Here is a 22,741-nt window from a genome sequence, read left to right as displayed (position 1 = left end):
CGTGTGGCTGGCTGGCTGCTCACCCGCCCGCTCTGGAGCACCGGAGCAGAGCGGCCTTGGTTCCCCGGCTGCCAGCCAGAACATACGGGATGCAACTCGCATTATCACTTGCCGAGGAACTATGAGAACGAAAGGTATACACTTTAAGGAGATTTATATGCAAAATATGCGCATGATTGATGATACAGATCATAAGAAGAATACAGCAACTTGACAGCGTATCGTAAAAGAAAACAAAAAAAAATGCTCTGCACGTGCAATATCAAAGACATGAGGCCCAATCGTCAGATATCGTTCTTCAAAAGTAAGCACAGTAAGGGCCACCACAACTTCCAGTTGGTACAGATTTGGTTCACAAAGACAAATTAGACCATAGCATAGCACGGGATTATGACAATGAACTCCCCTACACAAACACTTACAACTTAAAACCATCACAGATAGCGGATGCTACACAATACCAAAATTAGCACAGTATCATGTTAGTAGTTCCACCCAGCGCCTTTCCATTTTTCCCGCAGCCTAGAGCAATACAAATCAACCTCTCGGCATTGTCCGATCTCATATAGGAGCAATGCTCATAACTGTGTATGGCCATCGTAGTGACAGTAATGGGCATCTTCCCAACCGAGGTGATATTGATGGCTCCAAGAATTTCAGATAATGGTTGCTATGCCAGTGGTCCATCCCTCCGCACCCTAACACGCTCACCATTGAAATGGATGTACTTCCACTTTTTCAAGTATCTATCAAGGACGTACTTCTCTTTTTCTTCTTGGCCAAAAGCCACAAATGCTTTTCCAATCCGCCTAGCTGTATCCTCATCTGGACGCACCCCTAATTCCTCCATGTCAGCATATACCTGAAATTGGAAACAAGAACAGAGTAAGATTTCCAAGCATCTTGTTTTGAACCAAATAAAAAACTTTCAAGTTTCAACTCTGACCAGCCAACTAGACCAGTGCAATGGAAACATGTCTGCTAGACCAAAAACCAGACCAGGAATGGGTTCCCATCCTGTTCCCATACAACCAGTCAGCCAGGCTGCATAACTGGCACATTAGGCTGGATAACCAGTACTAGATTGGTGACCAAGAATACTGGTTAACAGTTAACACTATTAAGAACACTGAACTGCACATGATTTGCCTACTTTTCAGCCCTAAAGCATCGATCAACTCATAATTATGGTCTCAATAAAAAAAATTCACTCATAATTGTTGCCAAAGAATCATTCATGAACCGGTCAACAAATACAGTTGGAACTTGGAATAGAAGAAAGCTAGAAACCACATGAAAGTAAAAAAGATTAAGATGTACCTCCAAAACTTTATCTGGATGATGGTGAATGTCATACATCAAGATCATCCGAGAGAACAACCTCTTGGGCACTGAGCGCGTATGAGTCTGTATAACAGTAGTCCAAATAGACTCAGCTTCGTCTACCCTTCCATCCATAAAAAGTGCCAGCAGAAGTGTGTCATACGTTGTCCATGTCAGCACCTGGCCTTTGGTCATCAACCACTTAGTTACCTGTGAAAAGCAGTAAAAATTGATAGGAGTGTGAGAAATCTAGCTTCCTATTGAAAGCAGTGATAACACAATCAAATAAGAAATAGCTATGCCCTTGGCACAATAGTAACTAATAGGTTTTACCAACAGCAACCATACCTGGATGATTCTTAACCATTTTCTTCGCCTTTTCAACATCCCCAGAGCTTTTGCTGCTGCTATAATAGGGAATTCAGGCTCAAAAGCACTCCACTTGTCTAATGCACCATAAATAGCTTCCTTTTCATTTGGTAACTTTGAAACCTAAAAGATATGTTTCCACAGACTGATTTGAGAACACATCAGTTTCTTAAACATGACACATCGATGTCAGAATAACTAATTCTTCCTAATCAGAGCATAGTCAAAGAGAAATGACAACAAAAGCAGTGATTCGGTCAACATATTTCACATGTCAGGTGAGGCTAACTGAAGTGCAATAAAGAGGTCTTATATCTTACAGTATCAATAAGACGGAGAGCCTTCTTCCCTGACCCAGCTGTCTCCTTCCTGATCCACAAATGGTGCTCCTTGTTTGGTTTCTTTGTCACCCTATGACCATAGTAAATGTAAATCAATTTGCTAACTGATGAAGAACAGGTCAGACTGCACATCTGCAACCTGCAAACTGAACAAATGAAGATCATGCATGAAAGTAACAGGTCCCATTAAGAGCAGAAAGCGAGACCTAACCAAATAACCAAGTAACAGGAGCGCGGAGCAAGGCGAGGGCAACCAGCACATACAAGCTATGACCTATGAGAAGGAACCTATCCCCACTTACAGCGCTCTGCTGCCTGCACCGCGGCTGGCTCCTCCACCGCCCTTCCCCCTCCCCGGTGGCACCGCGGCGAGACGCGGCGCGAGGCGGAGAGCGAAGGCTCCCGCCATGGCGCAGCCCTTCCCTCTCGGCCGAGCTCCGGCGAAGCAGGGGACTGGCCGAATCGGATAGCGTTGGACACGGTGGGGTTGGGGGAGGTCGTCGTCAGACGCTGCTGACGGGAGAGTTCAGCACTATGGGCCTGTTGGCTCTGGGGTCCGGGCCGATCGACCCGCGTAGGCCTAGTTGGATTTCGGGCTGTAGCAGGTTCGACTTGGTGTTTGTTTAGCAGATTAGGTTTGGCCCGGTTAAGCGAGAAAGGCGGATGGGCTCGACTGGACCAGACGGCACGAGGATTTTTCATCATGAATTTCGGTAAAGTAAAGTTTCTGTGTTCCAAAGAATACTTGATAGGTTTTAAACTTTGAAGTGCCGTATTACGCCGGGCGCTGACCATGCTAAAGCTCAAATGCCTTGGAGAAGCAACCACGAATCCCATCTTTTTATCATGGAACTACTTTTATCATCTAACCTCTTTCGTTGATTCTTAATACTTATCTGGGAAAAAGAAACATCGTGCCCAACTTTTGTTAATCACCTTTTTCACTTTTCGGAATTCGGATTACGCAAGGGACATGATTGAGTAGTGCTAGAACTTTGGCAGCCATGCAATGTTTGTACCAATGTATCACTATCATACGTGTCTGAGGACAGGGAACATTTCATTCTAGCTCAAACTCTGAAGTTTGGATGAACCGGATGGTTGTCGCTTGTTTTGGATGCTCTGAGCCTCTGACACCGTGCCGCGTGCACCCATGCTGATGCTGTGGAGCATTGCGGCCCTGAATTTCAGACGACAGACTCAGTTTCTTCAGAGATAGTAACATCACCACTTGGTGTCAGCATTGCCGGTTTTGTCGTTTACCCTGTCTCAGCAGTCAGCACCAGTACCCATTGTCTACGCAGAAAGGTAGACCATACATAGTGAATGATGTACCATTCACAAATCAAAACAACATTACATTTGCCTTTACAAAATTCGATCTCGCAGTGACAAACATTCGTATGTGCTAAGACTGAAATTCCATCTTCCTTCCCAGGGGCATGTTACCAAGACACATTGCATACTCAAGACTAAAGAGCATTAAAAGTTAAGCATCTCAGCAGGTTGCCGATCAACAAGAGCAAGCTTCGAGAGGTACATACCATAAGACTGATAGGGGCGGACATAAGAAAATTGTAATTATCATACAGCTACAATCTAATGTCAATGTTTATCCTGGTCTACAATTTAGGGAAAAACTAAGGATACAGCATCCTGTACAAGTACAACAAAGAAAACCTTTTCTGGGAAAACAGACCAGGGAATTCACTATATATATTTATATGTAAGAGAAGGTGCTTACTTATGTTTTTCTGAAACTTATTGTCAGTGCCACGCAGAAGCAGATATCAACTTCCTGCTCTTCCAGCCGAGCAGCATAGCGCCATCCTTCTCCTCCAGGGTGTACTTGTCGGAGTAGCAGGCGAGGAGCTTCCTGATCACCGAGTTCACGTACGAGCTTAGCGGGTACGGCTTGAACCCAGCCATGGTCAGCCTCGACTTCCACTTGCCCAGGAGCTCGTGCCGCTCTACCCGGTCCTTCCCCTCACAGGCGATGATGTTCACGATGTCCTTGGCAAGGCAGTGCTGCTCCACGTTGATCCGCTCCTTGCTGTCCCGTGGCAAGTTCGCGTCAATCGACTCGAACATGGCCGAGTAGTAGTCCATGGTCTCGCTGAACCTCATCAGGAACGGTGTCGTGTTGGTGTGCGACTCCTGCTCCACCAGCGTGGTCACCTTTGGGGACAGCCCTTTCACCATCCGGAGTAGCCCGTCCCGTGGGTTGTTGACGTCCACGCTCTCATCTGGGGTGTGGTGTAGCTGCAGAGTGAAGTTGACAGCAAGTGCTTCGCCTGGCCTGATGTCTAGCATTTCTTTTGTGACTTGGGTGGCATAGACACCGGGTAGAGGGGTAAACTCCAGAGGTATCCTGAATTCTTCGGACATGCTTTTCAACATCTTCCCTACAAGGTCCAGACCTTCACCACGGGCGTACTCTGACACTGGATCATCAATTCCAGTGATCCGCACATGTGGTGGACCCCCAGGCCTTGCAGCTAGTGCTTGGATCAGTGTTATCCATTGTGTCCCTTGAGCAATCTGGAAATCAACTATATGGATTTTGTCCTCATTTCTCAATGCCTCTGCAATTGCCCCATTAGCAGCCATATAGCCAAACTTGAAGTACGGACAGATATTGTATAAAATCTTCATGTAGGACAAAAGTTCATTACTCTCCGGCTCACGGCACTTCAAAGCACGATATATGTTTGTACCCGAGTTTCCATGTCTAGCAACCAAACCCTCAAGAAGGTAAGCACCTAACCGCTGTATTGGTTCCCCAGTAATTGATACAACTCCACGAGCTTGCTGAACAAGCTTAAGGAACTCCTCTATCCTCTCCTCACTTAATGCTTCAGCGCACTTTGTTAACAACTGCTTCACCATGCTCTGCGGATCTTCCCTTAACTCCCTTTGTCGCTTTTCTGGGCGGAATTCATAGCTTGCTGTGGGGTATCCAGATGCAAATTGTGTCCGGACAACTCCTGGTGATGGCTGCCTTAATTCATGACTCCATGTCCTTGACCGCTGCCTCATCAGCGGAGCAGGTTTGTGTTCCTCAAACTCATGCTTGGTGCTAGTGGCAGCATCATCAGCATCAGGTGCCATCAGAACAGTCTCTATTTTCCGTAAAGCGTGTTGCATATTATGCCTTGATGTAGTGTACAAGTGATCAGGTCTCACTTGGGTGTTTTCCCAAAGTATACCTGCCTGTCTGTTGGAGCTGTCAACTTCTAGCGGTGATATTGGTTGTGCTGAAATGGTTTCTGTGGAACTCTGGTTATCTGGAGTGTTGCTAATAGCAGACAAATTGTCACACTCAAGCTGGGCTGAAAGGGGAGTGTACGGGGAGTTGCTGAATTCCGACTTCAGTGGAGTACCTGGCCAGGGATTGTTTGCTAAGTTGTTCTCTGTGGGAAATTCGTAGAAGACGTTAGCACCAGTTAATCTGTACTTTAACAACTGGTGCAAATCCATAATAAATGAATGGGCATTAGCTGTTCATGACCTGTACATAGCAGAAGATAGGAAACTATGAACAACTTATTTGAAGTAAGATGCAGCAAACAACCAGAAGAGAACATGTTGATTTAGATCTAAAGCTCTGAACTAATGAAACAAGCATTATTTAGATCTAAATCTCTGAACTAATGAAAGGAATTTAGCTAAAAAAAGTGGACCTTAATAACTAAAAAAATCCTTCAAGAGGATCACCAGAATATATGAGATGAGCACAATGACACGTTTGCCATTGAATTATCACCAAGGCGTTACGAGAAGTTGAATCAATCAAACTAATAAAAAAAAAGAATGCTAAAAGAGTAAACAGATGCATTCGTACTGGTAGTTCCAGACAGTTACCTACATATCATTTTGCAGTTGTTACTGTGTTACCAAGAAATATAACAGTGGAGATATAGTAGATGTGCTATAAGAGGATGGAAAAACATTAACTGAACATAATTGCAATTTGCATACAGTTATGTACAATTTTAGGAATCTTTATGTTGCAAAAATAGCCAACCTATTTCATTATATCATCAATTTTTTACTGCCACTCCAAGGGTCAGTTAGCCAGGACTATGTTTACAAAGTATCTCGATCATTTTTCCAATAATCCCAGTAGCTACACTGTTCTACCCTCAAAACCAAAGAGTCCTTAGACATTAAGTTTGTGTATTCAGAATGTCAAAATCAAGAAACAGAACATGAAACTAGACTTTACTAGAGGCACACAAGAAACAAAGGATGGTATTCAATTATCAATTTGTCATACTCTCAGAAAAAAGTATCAGCCTATCAAGAAAATACAGCCTCATACACCACCTTCATGCTTCAGCACACCTATGGACAGCTCTAATAATTAAGTAAATCAACCTCCGACATTCTCTAGTTGGTGGAAGTGGATTGGCTACACTATTTGATTGCTGATCGTCCTCTAGACCAACTATCAAGACCAACCTTAAGCAGCCTCTAAGATTCTCTATTTGTTGAAGGACATTGACTGACTCTGTTGTTTGACAAAGAGTCTATTGCTCCCCTCTGAATTCCCAAGAAAAAACTCCCAACAAGAAGTTTGACCAATCAACCGAGTTGAATCAAACGTCAACTTCGTCACTTAAAACAAGAAGCCAAATTGCATAGCCTCTACTCTGAAAGGACTGAAACTTCTAGGATCCTGGACGGTGCTTGACCATCCTAAATCGTAAGTTAAAAGACCCCCTTCTCCAAGAAGAACCTTGATTTGTTCTTCTTCCGATGGGGTACTTTACTCAGAAAAACCAATTCTCGCATCAAGAAGGGTAAGTCAAATTGACTAATCAGGTGTGGGATAGCATTTTCTAAAACACGTCGTCATCAAAGAAACAAATGGATCCTAAGTTTCAGCACCTGCGGTGGAGAACATTTGTTATACAGTATCCACTCCCTGTCACAACTCACAACAGCAGTAAGCTACTGCGTTCTTCATTAACCCCATAAATTTGATTCAATTTCCATCAAGTGAACCGCACGCCAAGCTAAATATAGCAACAAATGAACCCGGCACAGTTAGTTATACCAACTAAAGCCTTAAGGGAAGCATAATTACCCCCAATCCGCCTACTAAGAAGCGGAAAATTAACAGCAAAACGCAACGGTAGCTGCCACTACGGCACACCCATAGAAGATCAAGCCATCAATCTTGAAATGGACGCGCTCTGACGAAGCCAGAGGCGAAATGCTCCAAAGGGGCGGGCCCTGATCCTTACGAACCGATGAAATTGGCTCAAACCAGCATAAAAAATCCCCCAACTAATCGGTGCCCCTGAGCTAGCCAAATCAAACCCAACCATCGAATGAGCACATCCGCTACTCGAATGCTCACGACTCATCCCCAAACAGCGCAAAAGTCCCCATCTCCACCCTCGCAAACCGATCAAACCGCCCCCAAATGAAAAATCAGCAGTAAGCAAAATCAGCAGCGCAGCAGCAGGCACAGAATCAGACGAGGTACGAGGACGAGAGCTCTCACCTCCTCCGATCCGCACAGGCCGACCCAACTCCACCACCTCGGCACGGGCACCACCTCTCTCTCCCTCCCTCCCTAGCTTTTCTTCTCTCTCTTCCGCGAGTTCTCGTGTCCTAATCCTTCTCTTGCTTGCGCCCCCTCTTTTTGTGTGCTGCGAATAATTATATCTGAGGGAAAGAGGGGAAGCCCCAAAGCGCCGCGCTTTATATACCCCCTCCCCCGACGGCGACCGTTACCGCCCCGCCTCACGCCGTCACGGCCACGCTCCCCCCCGCCGGTCAGCGCTCCCGCGTCGCATCGCCCGGTCCCACCCGCCAGCCCCTGGCTGTCCTTCGGACCAGACACCACCGACCACCCGTTCGATCCGTAACGGACGGCCGAGATGCAACCAGGGGACGGACGCGGGGCGGTCACGTGCCTGGCGCGCGGCGCTGGGCCGACGACACGCGTGACGCGCGGCGAGCGGGCACGCGGTCGCGCGTTTGACCTGACGTGGATGGGCTTTGAACCTGCTGTGGGTCGTCCGTTCGGCATCGGAGGGCTCTCATGGGAGGATGGATTCGGCGGTCCGGACGAGTGCGTCCAGGCCGTCTGATCGGGCGCGCGAGGAGAGATAAGATGGTGACGTGGGGCCCTTTGGTGGAAGCGGGGCCCACCACCCAGGAAGCGACAAGGGAGAGTGAGGTGATAGGGGCGATAGCTCTGCCCGGGTGGTGTCCATTTCGATGGTGGAGGAATGCGATGCCATTGCCCGTCTTTCCCTTCGTCAAGAAACTTAGGAGTGGGCAACAGTTTTCTTTTGTGAAAAGATATCGGTAATCAGCTCAAAATTCCTCCAATGGAAAACAAAACTTCAGTAATAACATAACTGGTTCATCTTATATAATTTCAAGCTGCGGTTCATCGTAAATTCGTAATTGTCATGTGTTTCTTTTGGTATTAAAGTATATCTTGTTCCAAAGAGAAAATAAGATATATCTCAAGCATAACACTTTTAGGGAACAGTATGGACGAAAAGCGGGAAAATCATGTAACTTACAGTTAAGGATAAAAGATTCTATCCATAGTTGGTTTTCATGTCACCACGTAAATTTTGAGGAATCTATTTGATTCCCTTTGAGATTGCAATATTTACAGCGAATTGGCTCGAAAAGAGTATACAACGTTTGGGCATTCATAAGTTTCTATCAAAACAAGGAATCGACACTAAGAATATTTCTACATTGTGTCACTGTGGAATAGAAAATGTTGATAAAAAATAACTCTCCGTTTTAAAATGCAAGTCGTTTTGATTTTTCTAGATACAGTTTATCCCAAAGTACAAGCTTTACATAATTTCATTTGTGTGCGTGCGTTCGGCAGCCTCACGTTGTAACTGAACGTTCTATCATTCTTTCTTCTACTTAATATAAAGATACGCAGCTCTGTTGCGTATTCTTGAAAAAAAATACTTTTCTAGATGCATAGGTTTTGTTATGTATCTAGACATAACTCTATATTTAGATGGGTAACATATGCATCTATAAAAGATAAAATGATAACCTATATTTTAGAACGGAGGGGTACGAGTCCTAAAATGCACGAGCCAGCTCAAAGCTTGAGAACTGTTTAGAACACTACAGTGCCCAGTATCTTTAGAAGGTTAGATACGAGCTTGGACATAGTTCCATCAACAAAGATTCAATTGACAGCCAAATGACCGGGTAAGACCGTACACACCAGAGAAAGAAAAAGGGAAATTGGAGCTCGCGAGCTGCCACCCCCTCAACCTGAGGTCTGAACATGGCAAGAAATCGGGCTTCTAGAAGGGCAGCGGCCAGCCACGAGGCCCCGTCGCCACGCGTCCTCAAACTCTCTCGCTCTCTCTGAATCTGAAGAACGAACAGCTGGGAAGTGGGCCGCCACACCCACGCGCACCCGCAGGGCCCACGCAAAATTTGCTCGTTGCCTAGTGGATGGCTTTGCGTTGCCGGACCAGAAGATGAGGAGGCCACTCACTGACGTCGGCCCGGGCTGGCCGATGCCGATTCGACGACGACGCGCCCCCGTGTCTCCCCGTGAGTGCGAACGAGAGGCGCTCAACTCAGCTGATCACCCAAAAAAGAATGTTGATCACCCAAAAAAGGAGGAGGAAAAAAAAGGTAAGGCAAAATAAAACTCGCCTCAAGTGCTCCGCTTTACTTTTCTCGCTGGTTTGTTTATTAAACTGGATCTTTTTGTGAGACGTAGGACTGTATACATTTTTGTATGCAACCATGCCGAATCATTTTTGCCAACCCTGAAAGTGATCCGGTGGTGCATGGCTTTTCGCTAGTGTTGTCAGGGTCACCGGTCACACCAGTGATTGCGCTGGTGGTTCGTAAAAGGAACTCATGTCTTGTATGTTGGAGGGGATGAACGAGTGCGTGAGAAGTTAAGCCATTTAGATTTTATAGCAAAAGGAGACTAATTCGTACAGAAAATTGGTACAAATGATGTTCGTTAGGCTGTGGGCTTGGCGGTATTTAAGCATGCATCTACCAAGAGTTCATTGAATGGCCATTGTAGATGAAACGGGAATGAGACTACTGCTCTGAAAGCCGAGCTTGCAGTTGGTAATTGGTACTGTATGACTACCGTCCAAGTTTGTGTCATGGCTAAGTGCAATGAATGCAATAGCTGGAACATGCTCCCATCGCTCAAATCTACTGTATGAAGCAACTTGCATTGGCAGATTGGCTCATTACGTGGTGGCCATTCCGGTGGTTGGTGCCCACGGGAAACATGTGCTGTTCATTCATGCAACAAAAATAATGCAGGACCTGCGGACACATCACGTCCCTTGAGATTTGAGAAAACCAAACAATAGTACGACTGCTCTGAAAGCACTCGCACGATCTGTCAGAAAACAGCAGCATCTCAACAACTAGTAGTAGTACGAAAAGTAGGAAACTTCCCAAATTCCCAATGCAAGACCCCCATCTGGAAGACGTTAAAAGTTGGGGAAGATTCCCTCGGATCAATCACAGGCACAGCAGCCAAGCAGGGAGCGTACGTGCGCTCGCATGCCATCGTGGGACGGCCATGAATCGGTCGACCAAGGAGGCGAGCCCCGCCTAGCGTGCCATCCACGATCGCGTTGCGCCATTCGGCCTGGCTTAGTTTTGCGGCCGGCCATGTCGATGGGTGGGTGCGATTGCCATCGTATATCATCCGGAGAGTAGTCCCGCTGCTTAGAGCAACTTCAATCCACCTCCTACTTTTAACCTCCTATTCCACCTGGTGGTGTTTGGATACCACCGCTAAAATTTAGCACCTATCACATCGGATGTTTGATACTAATTAAGAATATTAAACATAGGCTAATTACAAAATTAGTTGCACAAGTGGAATCTAATTCGCGAGATGAATCTATTAAGCCTAATTAATTCATGATTTGATAATGTGGTGCTACAGTAACCATTAGCATGGATTAATTAGGATTAATAGATTCGTCTTGCGAATTAGCCCAGGGATTTTGCAATTAGTTTTATAATTAGCTTATGTTTAATCCTCCTGATTAGTATCCGAACATCCGATGTAACACTGCTAAAATTTAGCACCTAGTATCAAACACCCCTAAATAAGAGTCTCTCATTCAGTTTCTCTCTACTACTTCATAGTGATTTCCAACAAACCTCTCATATTTACCCTCCTATATTTAACTTTCCCATATTTTATTCACATCAAGTAACTACCATCATGAGCATGATTTAGAATGAGTCTCATCAAATTTCAGATCATTGCTGCCACCAATAGTTTCCGTTAAACATGTTCACCCAGCTATCCATCGTGCTCCCTGCATTGCAAGATTCATGCATATGCATATGTAAATAAAATTGCAAGACGGATAAGCAATCCGGAGCTGCAAAATTGATGGTATCCTCTCCCAATTCTTCTGCCGCACGTGCTGCAGCCCTGCAGGCTGTAGCTGCCGCACGCAAGCAGCTGCCGGCCAGCACAGGCAGGCTCCCGCCGAGCTTCCTCCCCTTCCCAACCTCCTTCCCTTCCCGGCCTCCCTCTCCATTCAGCCCTCATGCACCCTGGGCAGCGAGCCTCTCTCTCCCCGACACACGCACGAAGATCTGCATGTGGGCCGGCACTTGAGCTGCAGGCCTGCAAGGTGCGGCACGTGGGGGCGGCGCAGCTCGGCCAGCACGAAGCTATCCAGCCTGTTCGCTTCAGCTTATCAACCACCAAACACTATTTTTCTCTCACAACAAATCGGCCGTTTCAGCTTTTCAGCCGGCATATAAGTCCAGCCGAACAGGCTCATGAGTCGCCGCAAATAGCTACGATGCAAGCGGCGCTCCTCCCTCTCCGGTACTCCCCTCTCTCCCTAGCGCGAGCGGTGTCCGTGGCGGCGTGAAGACTGGTGGTTGCTCCTCTCGTTTGGATGAGAGTCTGGATCGGGCCTAGATGCGGGAGGTCTGGACTGCCGGATGAGAGTTCTCTCAAACTTTGGAATCGGATGAGAGGTCCGTTTGGGGATGTTTTTTATGTTTCTTTCTCCTAAATGCGGAGTAGGATGTGGGATGAGGGTGGGGTCGGAGTACCTAAAAACTTCTTCCTCAAAATAATATATAGAGGGCTATGCTAAAATTTTCATTCCCCAAAAACGTATCAACCCACATCAGAACGCCAATAACTGCCCCAAAATTTGCCACGTCATCGCAATTGGACCTGCCTCCAGAACAGAGCCCCTCTCTATCTCCAGAACAGAGCTCCATCGCTCCTTCGAGTAGAGCTTGCAGCCGGCCAAATTCGTCGTATCCCGACCACCTCCATTCGATTTCTCGCACCAACAGTTTCCCCTCACCGTCCCGCACCCATTTCACCCATCACCGACCTCTCTTGTCCACTGTCCAGGGTTTTTCGCAGCTCCACTGTACACACGAGTTTTGCATCGAGTGCGTCGTCCGCTACATCGAGGGCCACGTCGTATTCTCCCTCCCTCCCTACCTAGTTGGTCGGTGCGGGGCGAGCGATGCGGGCCGAGCAGGCGACGGCCGGCGTGCTACGGGCGGTGCGCGCGCGAGGCAAAAAAAACGAGCTCGGGAAGCATCTAGCGTGCGCGGGAAGGAGCAGCAACCGCCGTTGCCACTGCTGCCCGGGAAAGGAGCCGCCGCCATCGCTCGGGAAAGAAGCTGTCGTCGCCGCTCGGGAAAGGTAGGCACGGGCGCGCGGAAAAAAAGCGGGAATGGCAGGTGTAGTCGGATTGGAGGAGGAAAAGCGCTGCGCAAATTTGCGGGAGGTTTGGGACCTGTTGGAGAAACTTTTTCCTATTTTCTCTAATTAAGGTTTTAGAGTAATTTAAAAAAAACTCTTGAAGTTGCTCTTATCCCACAACCTTGGCGCACGGTTTTCTCCCATGCTATCATGGTGTGTCCATATTTTGCAGGTTTTTTATCACTATATATTATTTTTTTCGAGACTGAAAAGAGCACGTAACTGGTAACCTCCTTTTTTTTCCTTTTCAGGCTGCATTATGATTAAAAAAATATAACCAAACTCCCTACTCCCTAGGATTCTATATACGTACTTATATGTGTACATCAAAGTTTATTATTCGTATTCATAGAACTTTTAATATTCATTTTGTACCGATTGATGGTATATTTCAAGATAAAAAAATATCAAAATTATGGAGCAACCGCTGGTTCTATTTTTATTTTCTTTTTAGTGTCAACTGGGTCTCGTCGGTACCTTACCTCGTGATTGGGCTCTTGCTTCGTCCCTTCGATGAAGGAAAAGGACAAACGGAAGAGAAATGAGGTGGAATGGAAGTTGAGCAAAGATAAAATATTCCAAATGCCGATCTACAACTTATGAGAGAGGTTCGCATGCTCCCGCACCTTCCCATGCACCCATGCTCCCGAACGATGTGCATTGTTGGATGCACATCGGATGACCAGATCCAATTGACAGAATGCTAATATTGAACATGAATGACCTAACTGTTTATGCGGCAACGACAGAATGTTAATATTATACTACCAGATAATGTTATGAACCGGTATTTTCAAAATAAATCGGATCAAAATGCAGCCGGTAAAAAAGAAGGGGACCAAATGTCATATTTCGAGTAGCTAAAACCTGCGGAGATTCGCTCTGGATCCGGCACCAAGTTCAGAAGATTCCCTCGATCAGAGCTGCACGGGTGTGTGTTTGCATTTATCGTGGGACGGCGCCGCACCGCAGGCACTCGATCGTCTTATGCGGCGGGCCTTTGCAGGAAGATGAGCAAGATCGCCGATCGCCTTGCAGGCGTGAACCTTGATCCTCTTCCCCGTGTGCGCTAGCGGTTTCTCTGATTTCTCTCGCAGGCCACCGCAGCACACCACACCCACCGCCACCGCTGCGCCTGCGGGGTCCGTGCCGTACGGCGCACGGCCATTCGACGAATCGACCTGGCGGCTTGCTTTTCTAACTTGTGGCCCCCGGCCATATATGTCGATCGATCGATCCCATGATTCCCATCAGATTTTCAGATCCCGAAAAATAGCGTCGGAGGCTGGAGTGTGGAGTGGATCATGGCCTCGCACCTCCACTCGTGTGGGTACGATTGGCCATCATTTCTGCTTATCCGTCGCGCCGCTCTCTTTCCAGCACGTTTTTCCTCCAGTGCCATCATGGGTGGGTGTCTACACTGTACAACATTTTTTTTTCCCAATTTTGTTGGGACCAGACGTGCATATAAGATTTTCCCCCCAGATTTGTTGGGGCCATGCATGGCGTGCGTACACAAATTTTATTATAATGTTTTTAGCGCCATGGCTTGCGTTTAAAATTGTATTTAATTTGGTGCCCACGAGCACTCCACTCTGGTGCTGTTTTCGTGCTCCTCCTTGCTTCATTCTAGGTGAAGGTCCAATTGGGAGAGGAAAAAAAATGTGACCAAACTGTTACTCCCTCCGTCCCAAATTGTAAGTCATTCTAAAAATCTTGGAGAGTCAAAGCATCTCAAATTTGACCAAAATTATAGAGAAAAATATAAAGATTTATGACATCAAATAGATATACTATGAAAATATAATTGATAAAGAATCTAATGATACTTAGTTAACATCATAAATGTTATTATATTATCATATAAATTTGGTCAAACTTAAGATATTTTGACTCTCCAAGATTCTTGAAATGACTTACAATTTGGAACGGAGGGAGTAGTACTTAACTTCGGCTAGCTGGCTGCCGGTGCTTTGGTGACCTAATTTCCAGTAAATCGAAAACGTTGCCTTAAAGTTACTGTGTTCCAGTCACCAGACACACGCACAAGTCAGTTCCCTACTTGTAGATCGACAGCGACGTCGCATATCCGTAGGCCCCGATCCATCTTGCGCTCCGCACCGCACTGCAGCAATATCTATCTGCACATGCACGCGATGACGCGAGAGCCCCAGTATCTATCTACATTCAGCTCGCTTACGCGAAAGCGACTGTGCAGATAGCAAATCTATTCAAATCAACAATCCACGGGAGCAGCACTAGTGAACAGGAACCCTGCCGGCGACGCGGCGCCGTCAGCCGCGGCGACCTTTTCTCTCCCCACCCCCGTCGGGCCGGCCAGCCGTCGCCTGCTTGGTGCCCAGCTGTTGTGTTTACCGGCGCGTGTGACGTACGTACGGATGTTGTGTGAACGGGCCCCCCCGTGTGAACGCCTCAACGGCCCATCGATCGATCAGCCAGCAGGAGCGGCCTGGTAAGTGGTGGTAAAGCTGATCCACCACCACCTGCGTTGGACTCGGGTCAAGATGGATCATCTCAGCCAGGATAGGGATGGAGCTAGCTAGCGTGTGGTGATCCCGTCAGACAAGAGAGGAGCTCAACGGTGGGTGATTAGCTGGAACGTTGAAGGGGTCGATGTCTACCGGTCCGGTTCATACACGTACACATACACACATACATCGCATTCGCATGTGCGCAGTCGGCACGGGCAGATGGCGCATGCTAAACATGCCAACTTTGGGATATACTTTTTTTTTGTTTTTTTTTTATAAAAAGAGCTTCCAGGTTGCACCTGTGGTAGTGAGTTAGTGATGTGATACGGGACAGTAGTTTGACGTTTTCTACGGCACGGAACTGTACGATACGAGTGCAGCGCACGAGCGCGCGCTTGCTTGGTCGGAGCTCGGAGGAACTTTCTTCCCGAGCGGAGCTGCTCCCTGGCCGCCTGCAGAGAAGGGAGCACGGGACACGAGACCGGATCAGGTCGGAGGAAACGGCTCGAGGTCGACAAGCATCGGATCTTCCCGTCGGTGTGCACGTGCGCCTCTGTTTCGTCAAGCCCAATCACCGATGCAGATGATATATTTTTTTTCTTATACTGATGTGTGTGAGTACGAGTAGATTTTATTTTATTTTTTGAAATAAGCACGAGTAGACACCAAATCTTTTTCCCGGGCTGCTGCATGGCGGCGGCCAGATGCTACCGGGCCGATTTCAGAGGCCCACGTTCCCTATTGGGCTGAGCTTATATACTATCCATATAATCCGCATTAGCGACAAAGTCAGGGACTGATACAGTGATTTCAATCACTCACTCCCACACAGTGATATCATATCTATCATCTGGAGGAACAAAGCTGCGGATCTTCCCGCGCGTGTGAGCGCCTCCTCGTACGGAGAAGGAGACCTTTTTCTTGAACGCCGCATGGCATTCGCACAACATCCTCACGAGTTCAGCTTTGTGGTCTGCTTCTCCGCCACCCTTTACTCGTACTTCTTCGAGTGAATGCAGCACGATGCGGTCTGTCTTGGTATTCTCCAGCCGCTTGCAGGGGCACCGCGATAGCTTGCAAGGATAATCACCCTGAAAACAACAAAGATGATGCAATTTATAGTTAACAAATACCGCCGTATACTGGAGCATTAGACAACCTACTAGATGTGCAGCATTCGATTCATCAGGAACCGTATGCTAGAGCTCGCCTCGTGTGTTAGACAATCTATCTAAGAACTCATGATTTTTTAACCAATAGATGTATACAAGCATGCTCTTGTTTGATGAACGGTATTTGTGTGGCATTGTTTCATGTCTTTCCGACTTGCCGTTGTAGAACAACAAATTAAGTAATCCAATGGACATCTAATAGAAATTGAATTGTTGTTTAGATATGCACGTGCCATCTTGAAAGGGAATTCCACCACAAGCTCTCTTATGCCAGCACATTGCTGGAGAAGATGCACCATTATTGGCTTCAAGTCATGCTTTACCGCCTCAAATTTCAGCACCAAAACCTCACACTTGGAAAGTCTATTCGTGTCCTCCAGGAGCTTCTCGTACTGGCGTGCGCCCTGAAAAACACACACAAATTAACAGGATTTTTTTTTAAAGGCGAAGTTTTCTCTTTAAACAAGGTGCCTTTTTTATTTTATTTTGCAAGCAGGAGCACAGTACCTGTGGTACGGAGAGAGTCACTTTTAGTTCGTCGACGATGTTGAACCGGTTCATCAGCGCCATGGATGGAGAGCCCGTGGTGACCTCCGTCCGCCGTAGATGGCGTCCGGCCTCCGCAAAACGGTGACGGCTCGGAACGTAGAACAGCGGGAACCAGTACAGCTCCGAAAGCTTTGGGGCAGCGATGTAAGCGTCGTTGCAGGAGATGCGCCGTAGTGTCAACACCCGGAGCTCTGGCGTGTCAACCCGGAGCACGCCGCCGAGTTCGCGGCCGCTGGCCATCTGGAGCCGCTGCAGCGAGCCGGAGCGGATGGAGAGGACAGCAGCCGCATCGTCGTCTCCGTCCCGCAGGCTGAAGCTGACCCACTCCAGGACGACCTCCTTCAAGCGTGGGCAGCGTGAGGACAGGACGTGTTCCAGCTCGCGGCCGTCCACGCGGGCGTCCGTGATCCTCAGTGTGGCCAGCGCCGCGAACGCCGAGCCGCCGGCGGGGAGCGGCTGGAACCGCAGGGCGCGGCCCACGTACTCCATGTCGATCGCCGTGACCCGCTCGCAGACGGGGAGCAGGATCTCCGCCTCCTTGTCCGGCGCTAGGTCGGGGTGGGGCAGCGAGAGCTTGAGCCGACCCGCAAGGCGCCGCGAGGCGAACCGCAGCCACGACGAGGCGCGCTCCGCGGTGACGTCGCGCGAGCCGAAGGGCGTCGCGATCTCCAGGCGGCGGACGGTCGGCGCGGAGTACGCGCCCATGGCGGCGTCGATGAGCTCGTGCGCGCGGAGCCGGTCCACGCGGTTGCCGTAGCGGAGGGCGAGCTCGGGCAGGTGGGCCCAGACGTGGCGCCAGCGGCGGGAGAGGACGCTGGTGCGCGCGGCGTCGGCGGTGGACGGGAGCCCGACGAGGATGCAGCGGAGGATGTCGTCGGGGAGGCCGCTGATGCGATCCACCCCGCCGCCGACGTCGTCGCTCTGGTCCGGGGCCATGATTCTGCTGCTCACGGTCGTTTCAACTGGCTGCTCGATCTCCGACGACTCTGGAACTTCAGCACCAGATGATACTTCGAACCGATCTAATTCTGGCATTGCGTGGCATATATGGCAGCGAGATTCACGAAATTCTGTCGGTTTCCAATTCGACAGCGCAATACCAACTACGAGTCGGAGGAGGGCGGCGTCAAATACACCCACACGCGCGGACACGCCTCGTTGCCCACCGGCCACCGCCCCCTCTCTCCGAGGAAGCGAAGCGCCGGCGCGATGGATCTTCTGAAGCGGGAGCTGCAGTAGAAGCGGAAGGCGGTGGGAGAGGGGACTTTGCGGGGGGGGGGGGGGGGGGGGGGGGGGGGGGGGGGGGGGGGGGGGGGAAGCTTCGTGCGGCGGTCGGAGCTGGAGCAGAATCGGCTCCAGAAGCGCCGCGATGAGCATCCCAAGGCCGGCGCGCTGGCGGCCTCCCTCGAATCCGCAGCAGCCTCCGATCCCCAGCAGCAACCCGTACGCCGCAGCGCGAAATCATAACCCTACCTCCTGCTCCGACTCCGAGCCCAGCCTCCCGCGGAACGAGGTGATCCGGCGCCTCCGCGTGCTGCGTGAGCCCGTCACGCTGTTCGGGGAGGACGCCGCCGCCCGCGTCGAGCGCCTCAGGCTTGCGCTTAAGTCCAGCGTCATCGACGACATCGACGATCTGGACATGGCCCGTGGGCAGACCAACGACTTCCTTGGGGACATGATCGAGATGGGCAAGCGGCAAAAGTTCGGAAGGGACGCCTACGCCAAGAGTGTCGGCGGGGGTGCTGGTGATGGGAACGGCAGCAGGAGCGGGATTGACGATGCGGATGCCGACAAGGATTCGAAGAGGATGAAGGCCAAGTTTGATGAGCTTTGCAAGGAAGACAAGATTTTGGTGTTCTTCAACGCGCTGCTTAACGAGTGGAAGCAGGAGGTGGATGGCATGTCAGAGCTGGAGAAGCGGACAGCAAACGGGAAGACGAAGGTTGCGAGGTTCAACCAGTCCGCAAGATATCTCGGTCCCCTGTTCGAGTTCTGCAGGAAGAAGGTGAGTGTTCTTGGGTTTTTCTAGTTGGTTCGATTTAAAAAATTGGCCAAAATTTATAAACTTTTACGCATTGCTTTTGCACAATTTGTTCAATTGTCTGTAAATTTGATTAAAATTCAGAAACTAGTTATGCAATATCTTTTTTTTGCGGTTCACCAGTTATGTAATATCTAATCCATGCATAATATAACATTTAAAAGTACACTATATCTGTTTCCTAAGGTAGCAACTTTAACATTTTTGGGAGGATTGGCAGATAATTCATCCCCTATATTTAGTCTTGTATTTGCTGTCTAATTGTACCGTTTATTTTTTTTTGGGATGCCAAACTCAATGCAAAAAATTTAAAGCCCTAATATGAACAATTCTTTCTGATGATGTAAAATTTTAACTACGCACGGCTTGTTTGGATAGAAATGGATTGGAATGGAACGAAGAGGATTGAGTTCAAAATGAACTAATTTCCCCTCCAATCCCTCCTATTACACTTCAATCCACTACTATCAAACAAGCTCTTGGAGTTTTCATGGTTCATGCATTCTAACTTGTTTCCTCTTCAGGATATACCATACAAATTAATTGTTTACTGCAATTCAGTTGAACTTTCTGCATAATTAATTACTGCCTTGGCACATTTGTTTAGCTTTTTTATGGCACACCACTATGCTTGTCCTTAATTCTGCTTACACTTGAATATTGCCTAAGTTTAAGGGTACTGCTAAAGTTCTGACTGTCTTGTCTTGTGCCTTCTCGCTGTATTTTCGAGAGTTCTTGAATTAATTATTGTTTTATATGTTAAGATTCTCCCTGATGACATCCGTCAAGCATTGCTTGATATAATCGAATGCTGCATGAGGCATGACTATCTACTAGCGATGGAGCAATACATCAAACTGACCATTGGCAATGCCCCATGGCCTATTGGGGTCACTACGGTCGGTATCCATGAGTGTTCTGCCCGAGAGAAGATATGCACAAATAGTGTCGCCCACATCATGAACGATGAGACCGCTCGTAGGTACCTTCAGTCAATCAAGAGGCTTATGACCCTTTGCGAGCCGCGTTATCTCACACTACCCTGAAAATTGTGGAGATGAGCAGCCAGGCCAAATGGAAGTGACCTGCATGAACTTTTATAAGAGGAGAATGGTTAGGGTAAAGCCTCCAAGGAATGGCTCTGCTTGATACCAACAATATAAAAAAGGGATGCTTTATTACATTAGATTGGATCATAAATAGAGTTTGGGATCTTTGTGTAATATCAAGCCTCTGTTTCCCTGCCTCCTTTTTGTGACAGACACTAGCAAAGTATTGTCTTATTGTCTCCATAAATTAGAGCCTCTTTGGTCGGGCTCTGGGGTGCTCCGGCTCCAATATGTACCATCCCGAGAGCCAGAGCCGATAGGAGGGAGATGAGAGAGAAAACAGCCTGCGCGAGCAATAATAGCGCTACAATGCTCATGTCAGGTGGAGTCAGAACCCCACCAAAGAAGGTCGGAGAACACTTTATTGAACTGCTTGAGCAAGCAGCCACTTGTCCTTCCTGCAGAGAGCGCAAAAAACTTACCTATTGATTATAGCAAAATGCTTCCTACCTCGTTAAGGAGAGATGTGGCTCAAGAACCTCCGAGCACGTGTGACAACTTCGTTAATTTCAAAATGTGCCGGTTCAATCTCTTAAAGATGTTTATAAGGTGAGTATATGTTTTGCAAAAAAAAGTTAATAGTTAATAGAGTATTGGTACCGTCAAGTATTGACGTTGTATCTCTGTTAATGTCTTTATATGTAAGCGAGTTTGATATGGTATAAACAAAATGTGGACATTAAACGGTGGTGTGGATAAAATTATTGCTTAATACTTCCTCCGTTCCAAATTGTAGGTCATTTTGATTTTTCTAGGTTCCTAAATATTATTATGCATCTAGACATACACTATATTTAGGTACACACAAAAATCCATAAACTTAGAAAAGCTAAAATTACCTACAATTTGGAAAAATGATAAGAAGGCCTGCACGTCCACGTGATCGGGGGCTCGGGGCTGCTGGAAACAAACCCGCCGCTAACACAATTACGTTCACCCGGCGGATCGGAATCATGGCAGCGGGCAAGGGCGACGTCGAAGGCGGCTGCCCCGGAGGCGGCGGGGCGGATCGCATCAGCGGCCTCCCCGACCACCTCCTCCACAGCATCCTGTTACTCGTCCCGGGCGGCACCGCCGCTGGCGCCGCGTCTGGGCCAGCCTCCCCGAACTCGCCCTCCGCTACCGACTCAAAACGGCCCTGTACGAGGGATCGCACGAGCGCATCGACGCCGCCCTGGCCGCGTACTCCGCGCCGACCCTCCGCCGCCTGGAGATCACCATGCCCTACGGGTCGTCCGACCTCACCTCGGACCGCGTCTCCTCGTGGCTACGGTTCGCCGCGCGGCGCCTCGCCGGCGACCTCCTGCTCTCGCTGCCGCACCGCGTGCCGGACGGCGACCGGGAAGAGCTCGTGGTTCCCCCGTGCGAGCGGGTCACGGCCATGCACATCGAATACGTGCGCCGCACGCTGCGGTTCCCTGCAAGTCATCAGGGTACCCCTGCAGTCGGCTGGAGGATGGCAAGACAAACCTCATCGTATTGCATTCACTTGAAGAGGTAGAAGTAAAGGGTGGTGGAGATGAAGCAGACCACAAAGCTGAACTCGTGAGAATGTTGTGCAAATGCCATGCGACATTCAATAAGGTCTCCATTTCTGTGCGAGGAGGTGCTCATACACGCAGGAAGATCCATAGCATTGTTCCTCCAAATGACATGTACGAAATCACCGTGCGGGGGTGAGTCGCACTAGGGGCATCGATCAAGGCGTGGTGTTCATAGTTGTTTGCAGCTCCGCTAGCTTAGGAAGCAGCGGGTACCCGTAAGGCTACAACTTGTCATGCATGCCAACCATGGTGACTCCCGTAGGCCATGGCGCATTACCGATGCTCAGCTTGATGTGCTGCTCCACCGCTGCTAAATAGTCACGCTTCATGCAGCATTCAACGATGACGAGCAATGCTTCACGGATGTCATCAGGGAGAACCTGAACACATTAAAACAACAGTTAATTCCAGAATGTCCAAGCAATGTACGTAAGGTCATCATAATAGTAGCAGTATCATTATACTAAAATACATGAACAATATTCAGATGTTAGCAGAATTTAGCACGACCATAGTGTTGTCAAGAGAAGCTGAAACAACTTATGAAAACTATGCTGCAGGTCCAACTCGAGAATCTAAAACTGACAGCAATGCTGCAATAAGCTTCGTTTCAGTTTCCAAACCGAACAGTTGAATTTATCTGTTAGTTTTGCACATCCGCTTCAGTTTGAAATGCAATCAACCTGACGACACAATTTAAGCGAGCCACTGGTGGAAAACCCCAAGAACCCTCACCTTCTTCCTGCAGATCTCGAACAGGGGTTAGAGATATCTTGCGCACTGATTGAATCCTGTAACCGTCGCCTTCCCCTTTGCCGTCTGCTTCTCCAGCTCCGGCATGCGATCCACCTCCTGTTTCCACTCGTTGAGCAGCCTCTTGAAGAACACCCAGATCCGGTCCTCCTTGCAAAGCTCCTCGAAGCCGTCGAGTAGATCCATTGTCGCGCCGGCTTGGCTTTCTCGAAAAGAGGCGGTGGTTCGTGCGGCGCGGCTAGCCGGCTACGGAAGCGACCCCGTGTCCGGCCGTCTGTATTTGAAGCCG

At 48.4% G+C, this 22,741-nt stretch overlaps 5 protein-coding genes across 6 annotated transcripts; 1 reads left to right on the top strand and 4 right to left on the bottom strand.

The window, feature by feature from the left end:
* Nucleotides 1-271: 271 nt before the first annotated feature.
* Nucleotides 272-3,453, bottom strand: LOC117843610 (pentatricopeptide repeat-containing protein At4g18975, chloroplastic). Its single transcript, XM_034724260.2, has 5 exons — nucleotides 2,336-3,453; nucleotides 2,013-2,103; nucleotides 1,672-1,815; nucleotides 1,321-1,533; nucleotides 272-862 (listed from the first exon to the last, which is right to left on the bottom strand). Exons 1-5 carry the CDS (start codon nucleotides 2,440-2,442, stop codon nucleotides 671-673), a joined length of 747 nt encoding a protein of 248 aa, XP_034580151.1. The 5' UTR covers nucleotides 2,443-3,453; the 3' UTR covers nucleotides 272-670.
* Nucleotides 3,454-3,600: 147 nt separating this feature from the next.
* Nucleotides 3,601-7,728, bottom strand: LOC117843608 (chitin-inducible gibberellin-responsive protein 1). 2 transcript variants are annotated; one of them, XM_072291570.1, is made up of 2 exons: nucleotides 7,549-7,728; nucleotides 3,601-5,446 (listed from the first exon to the last, which is right to left on the bottom strand). In XM_072291570.1, exon 2 carries the CDS (start codon nucleotides 5,178-5,180, stop codon nucleotides 3,801-3,803), a length of 1,380 nt encoding a protein of 459 aa, XP_072147671.1. In that variant the 5' UTR covers nucleotides 5,181-5,446; nucleotides 7,549-7,728; the 3' UTR covers nucleotides 3,601-3,800. The 2 variants fall into 2 exon arrangements, with proteins under 2 accessions (XP_072147671.1, XP_034580149.1); XM_034724258.2 differs by having other exon boundaries at nucleotides 3,601-5,544; nucleotides 7,549-7,727.
* An 8,306-nt stretch (nucleotides 7,729-16,034) lies between these two features.
* LOC117844418 (F-box/LRR-repeat protein At3g26922) lies at nucleotides 16,035-18,271 on the bottom strand. Its single transcript, XM_072291984.1, has 2 exons — nucleotides 16,964-18,271; nucleotides 16,035-16,860 (listed from the first exon to the last, which is right to left on the bottom strand). The coding sequence occupies exons 1-2, from the start codon at nucleotides 18,038-18,040 to the stop codon at nucleotides 16,534-16,536; spliced, it is 1,404 nt and encodes a 467-aa protein (XP_072148085.1). The 5' UTR covers nucleotides 18,041-18,271; the 3' UTR covers nucleotides 16,035-16,533.
* A 52-nt stretch (nucleotides 18,272-18,323) lies between these two features.
* LOC117845704 (uncharacterized) lies at nucleotides 18,324-20,732 on the top strand. Its single transcript, XM_034726767.2, has 2 exons — nucleotides 18,324-19,010; nucleotides 19,811-20,732. The coding sequence occupies exons 1-2, from the start codon at nucleotides 18,375-18,377 to the stop codon at nucleotides 20,090-20,092; spliced, it is 918 nt and encodes a 305-aa protein (XP_034582658.1). The 5' UTR covers nucleotides 18,324-18,374; the 3' UTR covers nucleotides 20,093-20,732.
* A 1,188-nt stretch (nucleotides 20,733-21,920) lies between these two features.
* On the bottom strand, nucleotides 21,921-22,638 carry LOC140221951 (uncharacterized). Its single transcript, XM_072291909.1, has 2 exons — nucleotides 22,498-22,638; nucleotides 21,921-22,079 (listed from the first exon to the last, which is right to left on the bottom strand). Exons 1-2 carry the CDS (start codon nucleotides 22,636-22,638, stop codon nucleotides 21,921-21,923), a joined length of 300 nt encoding a protein of 99 aa, XP_072148010.1.
* Between the last annotated feature and the right edge of the window lie 103 nt (nucleotides 22,639-22,741).

Source organism: Setaria viridis, chromosome 2 (assembly GCF_005286985.2).
Source record: "Setaria viridis chromosome 2, Setaria_viridis_v4.0, whole genome shotgun sequence".
Lineage (NCBI taxonomy): Eukaryota > Viridiplantae > Streptophyta > Magnoliopsida > Poales > Poaceae > Setaria > Setaria viridis.
This window is presented reverse-complemented; position numbering and strand designations above follow the sequence as displayed.